The 8,118-nt window shown below is 38.8% G+C and overlaps 1 protein-coding gene across 1 annotated transcript; it reads left to right on the top strand.

The window, feature by feature from the left end:
• The first annotated feature begins 366 nt into the window (after positions 1-366).
• Positions 367-1,760, top strand: LOC111540087 (keratin, type I cytoskeletal 18). The gene has a single exon (XM_026452049.2). The coding sequence runs from the start codon at positions 409-411 to the stop codon at positions 1,699-1,701; it is 1,293 nt and encodes a 430-aa protein (XP_026307834.1). The 5' UTR covers positions 367-408; the 3' UTR covers positions 1,702-1,760.
• Positions 1,761-8,118: the final 6,358 nt, after the last annotated feature.

Here is an 8,118-nt window from a genome sequence, read left to right as displayed (position 1 = left end):
ATCTCCTCAGCCAACCACATACATTTAATACTAAGTAATATACATTGTGTTTATTACATTGAGAAAGGGGGAGGTTAATGTATATTTTAATGGAGCATAATAAAACTTTATAGCAAAGGTATGATATGATTTATCCACAGGAAGGATACACATAAACAGAAACAAGCTGAACAGGTTCTTCAGCATTAATATAATGGACTGCACCGTTTAATAAAATGTATCAGGATTTTTAAGAATCAGAGAAAGTCATTGTGGAGTTCAAATGCAAAACACAATCTTATAAAAAGTCTTTTCTTTTTCAGAATATCTTTGGCTAATTACGAGACTAGTTTTCCCTGATATTTAAATAAATAATAAAGCTGGTCGGCAAAGCCTGAGTCCTGTCGTCTCTCCTTCCTCCCATACAGCATGAGCTTCACCACTCGCTCCACCTTCTCTACCAACTACCGGTCCCTGGGCTCTGTCCAGGCGCCCAGCTACGGCGCCCGGCCGGTCAGCAGCGCGGCCAGTGTCTATGCAGGCGCCGGGGGCTCTGGTTCCCGGATCTCCGTGTCCCGCTCCACCAGCTTCCGGGGCGGCATGGGGTCCGGGGGCCTGGCCTCAGGGATGGCCGGGGGTCTGGCAGGAATGGGAGGCATCCAGAACGAGAAGGAGACCATGCAAAGCCTGAACGACCGCCTGGCCTCTTACCTGGACAGAGTGAGGAGCCTGGAGACCGAGAACCGGAGGCTGGAGAGCAAAATCCGGGAGCACTTGGAGAAGAAGGGACCCCAGGTCAGAGACTGGAGCCATTACTTCAAGATCATCGAGGACCTGAGGGCTCAGATCTTCGCAAATACTGTGGACAATGCCCGCATCGTTCTGCAGATTGACAATGCCCGTCTTGCTGCTGATGACTTTAGAGTCAAGTATGAGACAGAGCTGGCCATGCGCCAGTCTGTGGAGAATGACATCCATGGGCTCCGCAAGGTCATTGATGACACCAATGTCACTCGACTGCAGCTGGAGACAGAGATCGAGGCTCTCAAGGAGGAGCTGCTCTTCATGAAGAAGAACCACGAAGAGGAAGTAAAAGGCCTACAAGCCCAGATTGCCAGCTCTGGGTTGACCGTGGAGGTAGATGCCCCCAAATCTCAGGACCTCGCCAAGATCATGGCAGACATCCGGGCCCAATATGACGAGCTGGCTCGGAAGAACCGAGAGGAGTTAGACAAGTACTGGTCTCAGCAGATTGAGGAGAGCACCACAGTGGTCACCACACAGTCCGCCGAGGTTGGAGCTGCTGAGACGACGCTCACAGAGCTGAGACGTACAGTCCAGTCCTTGGAGATCGACCTGGACTCCATGAGAAATCTGAAGGCCAGCTTGGAGAACAGCCTGAGGGAGGTGGAGGCCCGCTACGCCCTACAGATGGAGCAGCTCAATGGGATCCTGCTGCACCTGGAGTCAGAGCTCGCACAGACCCGGGCAGAGGGACAGCGACAGGCCCAGGAGTATGAGGCCCTGCTGAACATCAAGGTCAAGCTGGAAGCTGAGATTGCCACCTACCGCCGCCTGCTGGAAGACGGCGAGGAATTCAATCTTGGTGATGCCTTGGACAGCAGCAACTCCATGCAAACCATCCAAAAGACCACCACCCGCCGGATAGTGGATGGCAAAGTGGTGTCTGAGACCAACGACACCAAAGTTCTGAGGCATTAAGCCAGCAGAAGCAGGGTACCCTTTGGGGAGCAGGAGGCCAATAAAAAGTTCAGAGTTCAAAAAAATAAATAAATAAATAAATAAATAAATAAATAAATAAATAATAAAGCTACAATAATAAAAGCAGCATGCTATCAACCAGTAATAGATTAATACCCAGTGAAACAGAATAGATAATACAGAAATAGAATCATATAGAGATTGAGCGTATGATAAAACTGTCGCTTAACATCTATGGGGAACAGACAGATTATTCAATAAATCATTTGATGACAATTACCCACTTCAGAGAAAAAATAATACCGAATCTCTATTTTTGTTCAAAGATCAAAATAGACTCTGGATGAAAAAATACTGGCAAAACAAGAGGCCAAAAACTGCTAGACAAAAACAAGAGTAATTTACATTTTTGATAGTTTTAAAAGGAGCAAAATAATTTCTTAAAACAGGAAACAAAGTCCAGAAGCTTAGAAACATGGCTTAAATATATTAAAAACAATCTCCTTTTTACAAAAGGAAATCCACAATAAAATTAAAAGATAAGAAAGGGGGTTAAGATTGTTTCTTTTGATTCCTAGTTTAAATTGCAAGTATTCCCAAGGTGATGCTGTGGCAAGTCCACATGGCTTGAGCACATGAGTTGGATACACTGGATCCTCTCTTCTCCGATTTACACAGTGGTCCACCATCAGCAAGGCTCTTCTCTTTGTGGAAGACCTGATCTCAGGGAGTATCTCAGATACTTGAGCTGAGAACTAGTAAACTACAACTCCTCACCTGGAATGGGGGCACTCTTCCATTGCCTAGTTTTTGCAGGGATTTCCAATAGCCCTTGACCTCAGTGCTTCCTCTCTTAAAATATTTTGCTGTTGTTGTAGTAAGCTTTATGCTTCAGGTGAATTTCTTTCCTCATAGCCCTCCCTATCCTTCAGTCAACAAGTGCTTTAATTGTTAGTGTTTTTTTTTTTTTTTTTTTATTTCAAAATCTTGGTTATTCATGGAAGTGAACTATGAAATAATTCTAAAATGAATCTATACTTTATAATTCTCATACCCAATAAGCAGTATTCATACTAATAAACAAAATATTCGCAGGTATTTCAAACTGAAATGGAAATTATAATAACTGTGAGCAGATCAGGAAGCCAGGGACTCCAGTGGGGGAGTTGACAATGTACTGCTAAACCCTCTCTGCCATACAAAAGACCAGTTTGAGCAATCTCTCTTACCTTCATTCTGTCTTCTATAGATGAATATAATAGTAATGCCTTCAAACTTAATTTGTTTTTATGAGTACTAAATAAGATAATATATGTGAGACAATCTAGCACAGTGTTTAGCATCTAATTTCTCATAAATTACTAGTTTTTTTCATTATGTACATCTTTCAAGCAAAATTACCCAATCAATCACTAAAAATATATTAGTGTAAAGTATTAACACCTATGAAAGGGTGCTGTGGTGAGCTCCATTGTGTAAAGAAGTACTTTACAAATTCCTTACCACCACACAACTGGGTGAAAGTCTTCTGCTAAACTCAAAGGATATATTTAATGTAATTATCAACATTTTTACCAAATAGTTTAGCTTTTCTTAGAAGGATCTGAAAACAATGGCACTTCTAAATTGATAAAGTCTCATTATATTACACCCCTGTATAATTTGTCTTAAAATAATAATGACTTTTTGCCTTGCCATCATTAGTTTTATTTAATTAAAAATGATTTGATGCATACTCCTCTAGGGTAAATAATCATTGATTTGTATGGCTGTTGACTAATTTCTAAATACATGATTGTCCATTTCAGTATGCACCATTGTGTAGATAACTAAAGACAACTTCTCTGCTAGAGACATTCAGCTTTGCTGGTTTGATCCAGGAAAAGGAGTTAGAAGCATAGCAACAATACATGCAGTTACACTATCCTTGTGCCCCTCATTTCTCACTTCTCTCTTTTGTCATGCATTTCCTCACTTTCTCAGTCTTCATGAATCAGTCTGGGAGCCAGGAAATTCTTCTTTTTTTTTTTTTTTAACATTTATAACACAGAGATGGCATAGGGAATTCCATGATATGGCCACATTCTTTGTCCTTTCCCCCAAAAGCAATAATAGAGTCTTGAGAGATCTTTCTCAGGTAGATAATCATACATTTTTGCTGATATCTGACATTGAAGTGTAATTCTTAGCTAAAAAAATTCTAGCAAAAATGGTGTCTGTGAGGTAAATGTTAGACTAATTTCAGCTGTCCCTTGTTCACCTAGTTGGCCTCTTCCTGAAAGCATGCCTTTTAAATATGCCATGTCCCACTTCTCTCTCTCTCTCTGTTTTTTTTTTTTTTATTGTTGTTGTTTTCTTGTTTGTTGTTGTTTTTTTTTTTTTTTTTTTTGAGACAGAGTCTCACTCTGTCACCCAGGCTGGAGTAGAGTGACCCAATGTTGGCTCACTGCAACCTCTGCCTCCTGGGTTCGAGGAATTCTCCTACATCAACCTCCTCAGTAACTGAAATTACAGGCATGCACCACCATGTTCAGCTAATATTTGTATTTATAGTAGAGACAGGGTTTCACCATGCTGGCTAGGCTGGACTCAAACTCTTGACCTCAAGTGATCTGCCTACCTTGGTTTCCCATAGTACTGGGATTACTGGCATGAGGCACCATGCCTGGTCTCCCACTTCTCTTTATAGCCTAACATGGTTTGGACCTGTGTCCCCATCTAAATCTTATGTTGAATTGTAATCCCCAATGTTGGAGGTGGGGCCTGGTGGGGGGCGATAGGATCATAGGGACAGTTTATCACAAATGGTTTAGTGCCATCCTCTTGGTATTGTCCTTGCAATAGTGAGTGCGTTCTAGCGCGACCTGGTGGTTTAAAAGTGTGTAGCACCACCCCTCTCCCCCACTCTTTCTTGCCCCTGCTCTGGCCCTGTGACATGCTGGCTCCCCCTTTGCCTTCTGCCATGATTGTAAGTTTCCTGAGGCCTCCCCAGAAGACCAGCAGATGCCAGCATCATACACTCTGTACAGGCTGTGGAACCATGAGTCAATTAAATCTATTTTCTTTATAAATTACCGTGTCTCAGGTGTTTCTTTATAGCAATGCAAGAACAGACTAATGCATAATCTAATACTATGAACATTGTAGTCAATATATTCCTTTATTATGGTTGTTTACATAAATTGTTAGCTCAGTTAAAGATAAAAATGTGAGGCCTTTCTTTCAAAAACTATGGGAAAAAGTGTAGATATAAGGCATTAAAATATAAAGCTTTTTGCTTTCTTCTGTAGTCTCTCTCTCACCTTAACATGTCTTTGCTTAATTGCCACTTAATGTTTTTCTAAGTAATAAAAATATTTTAAATTATTAGCATAAATTTTACTGTTCACCCTTATATTATTCAATGCTATTTTAAAAACCAAATATGCTAGTTTTAAAATACCATGTTTTAAAAACATCTAATTCTTAACCATTGAAATGATGCAATTTGTATTTGGTAGATCATACATGCATATGCATTTCTCTCTTGAAAGAACAGTGAAAATACTGCAGCAGAAAACTGCTCATCTGTTTTTATTTCATTTCTTCATAGGCACATATTCTACCAACACTCTCTAATTTCAGCTTACTGATAAGTCAAGAAAGGCAGGCAAAAAGGAAAATACACTGTCAGTTGCTCCATCTTTTCCTTTTTTACCTTATTTTTATTTTCAACATTAATAATTTTCTGATATGAATAAGTAGTATGATGAAGAAAGTGTTTGATATGGACCCTTGGTTGAATCCTGCCATTGACTTAAGTTTGAAGCAAGTTCTGGTTCCTAGTAAATTGTGGCCTCTGGGGGCTTCAGAGCCCCTTTAGATGGAACATGTTTAACTTGTACTCCTTTTGAGTCTTGTTGAACTCCCATGAACTGTGGGTCCACTTGAATTCTGTGTTCATGGGGTCAATGCTGTCTGAACACATTTTGGTCATATACATTCTTCATTATCCCATCAGATTTCACTTACGAAACATAAGTTAAAAGATAAAATTATTAAGAATTTTGAGATGCGGCCAACAGAACATTAAAGCAAGCATGAGGTCCTTCTGAAAGCAGGATGCTCTATGACTGCAGAGGTCACTTACCCATGAAGCCCACCTCGTTTCTTATTCAGCCTTCATGGCTTAGTTTCAATGTTAAAACCCTATGAATTCCTGAGTTACTCTCTATTCTTATTTCCATATAAATGAAAACATAAGAGCAGGTAACATTATATTGTAGCTAATAGTTGCTTATCTGGGGCTTCATTCCTAAATTATATTGTTAACTACTTCACCTTTATATCCTAGTCTGGGCATCATAAATAATTATTTTGTTCATTGTAGATGCTTAAAATATCTAGTGAACACATTACTGTAAGAATAAAAGGATTTTTGAGTTTTAAAAGTAAATGAAACATGATTTCGAGTATATTATTCCCAATTGTTTTAAAAAGTTTTATTGTGACTTCAAATAGTATCAAGTTAATAGTAAATGTATTTGCAGTGTTATGGACTGCTTCCAGTATGCTGAAAAAATTGTTTGAAGATGATATCTCATTAAATCATTAGAATATCTCTGTAAGGAGAAACAAAGTGATCATATATTGATTGTGCACTATGAACCATGTTCTTTTCTAGGCACTTAGCAAGCATTATTTTATTCAATTTTCCTAAAAGTTTTTTTAAAATATGTGAAATGATCCATTTTCCAGATGAAGCTAAAGGTGATTCATAGAATGTAACTTGTCCAAGGTCACACAGATACTAAATGTTGACATTTTTTGACTGTAACTGATTCCAAGCCCAATAGGCATTTTACCGAATTCCAGTGGCTTCACAGTACCTCGTTATCATTGGAATAAATGAGTCAGAAGAGGAAATACTTATCATTAACTCTTATAACGTACTTTATGCCTTCCTTTTAATTGTTCTTTTTCCTCTTGCATTTAACATTAAAAAAATACGGATGTGAACCCCTTTTGTTACATAGAATACTCCTGAGACAATTTGAGAAAGCAAGCCGAGAGTTGCCTGGGCCTGGCCTGCAATGCCTTCTTTTCACTCTTACCCTGTTAACTCCTCCCCAGTTCAACTCCTCCCTCTCCATGAAGCTCTTTCAGAAGGGTTGTCCTTAGGACTCCTTTTTATTTTTTTGTCCGACTCATTATAGTTTACCCAGCAATCCAGTAGGTACATGACACTTGATTAATTTATTTATTCACATGTACTTCCTGAATACCTATCATGTGCTAGATATTATTCCTTGTGCTTGGAAGACATCAGTGAACAAAAAAGATAGACATCTCAATCTTTATGAAATTAGATTGTATTCAAGAGAGCATGCTGAGCTTTTATTTTCCCCTCCTTGTTATTTAATTGCTTAGTATGGTGTTTAACATGAGGATCTTTACTGCTCTAGACTTCAAGTTCCTTTGAGTGAGTGAAAAATGCTACTTTTATGATATAATGATTTGAATTTTAACACAGCAGTAACCATTTAGTAAATATTTAGTTAATAATTGAACTTTTGTTAAGGGAAAGTGACCAGATTTTAATTAATTTTAGATATTCACATAATAATAATTGGCAGTAGTAGCTTTTTAGCAGTGAAGCAATTTCAAATTTTAAGCCCTAATATGTGCTATGCACACTAAATATGTTTTCACTTAATTCTCACTAAGGCCCAATGAAATATTTATTATTCCCAACTTACAGATCAGGCTTTTGGAGGCTAATTCAGTTGTTTTAGATAACACATTGTGTAAATGGCAGAACTGGGATTAAAACCCAGGTATTTCTAAATCAGAAGGCATACTGTGTGCCAAAATACTATAATTACTGCCCAAATAGGAAGTGATTAGCTTGGGTGGACAGGAGCTGAAGCTAGTCGTATACATCACGAACATTTATTCATTAGCTACCTGCGTAACATAAAATGGCTCAGTTTTATTGATAAGTTCATGGAAGATAGAACAGTTTTAATGCTCCTCCCACTGAATCCCAGATGCATACTAAATTGAGTAAATAGATAATAAGTACACATAAAACCATATAAACATTTAGTGAACGAGCTCCTCACAGAACCTACTACATTTAAGATGCCATCAATGGCCTAAACCTTCAGGCTCCCAGTATAGTGCTTTAAATCCCATGGAGGCAGCATAAACCAAGGGTTGCGAGATATAAAAATCATTCCATTCAAGAATAATCTGGAGTGTTCCATGCCTGTCCGTTGTCACATTTGTGACATTCTTGCATTTTGGAAAAGTATAAGGTTAGAGTCTTCAGCAGGAAGGAAATGTGACACTTACAGAGAGAGGCAGTGTGGTGTTTTAAAATATGTAGACTTAGAGCCAGTCGGATATACCTTGCTGAATGACTTTTGCTGAAAC

The sequence above is a fragment of the Piliocolobus tephrosceles genome, chromosome 13, assembly GCF_002776525.5.
Source record: "Piliocolobus tephrosceles isolate RC106 chromosome 13, ASM277652v3, whole genome shotgun sequence".
In the NCBI taxonomy this organism is placed as follows: Eukaryota; Metazoa; Chordata; class Mammalia; order Primates; family Cercopithecidae; genus Piliocolobus; species Piliocolobus tephrosceles.
The sequence above is the reverse complement of the archived record's forward strand: the minus strand, read 5'-3'. Positions and strand labels throughout refer to the sequence as shown.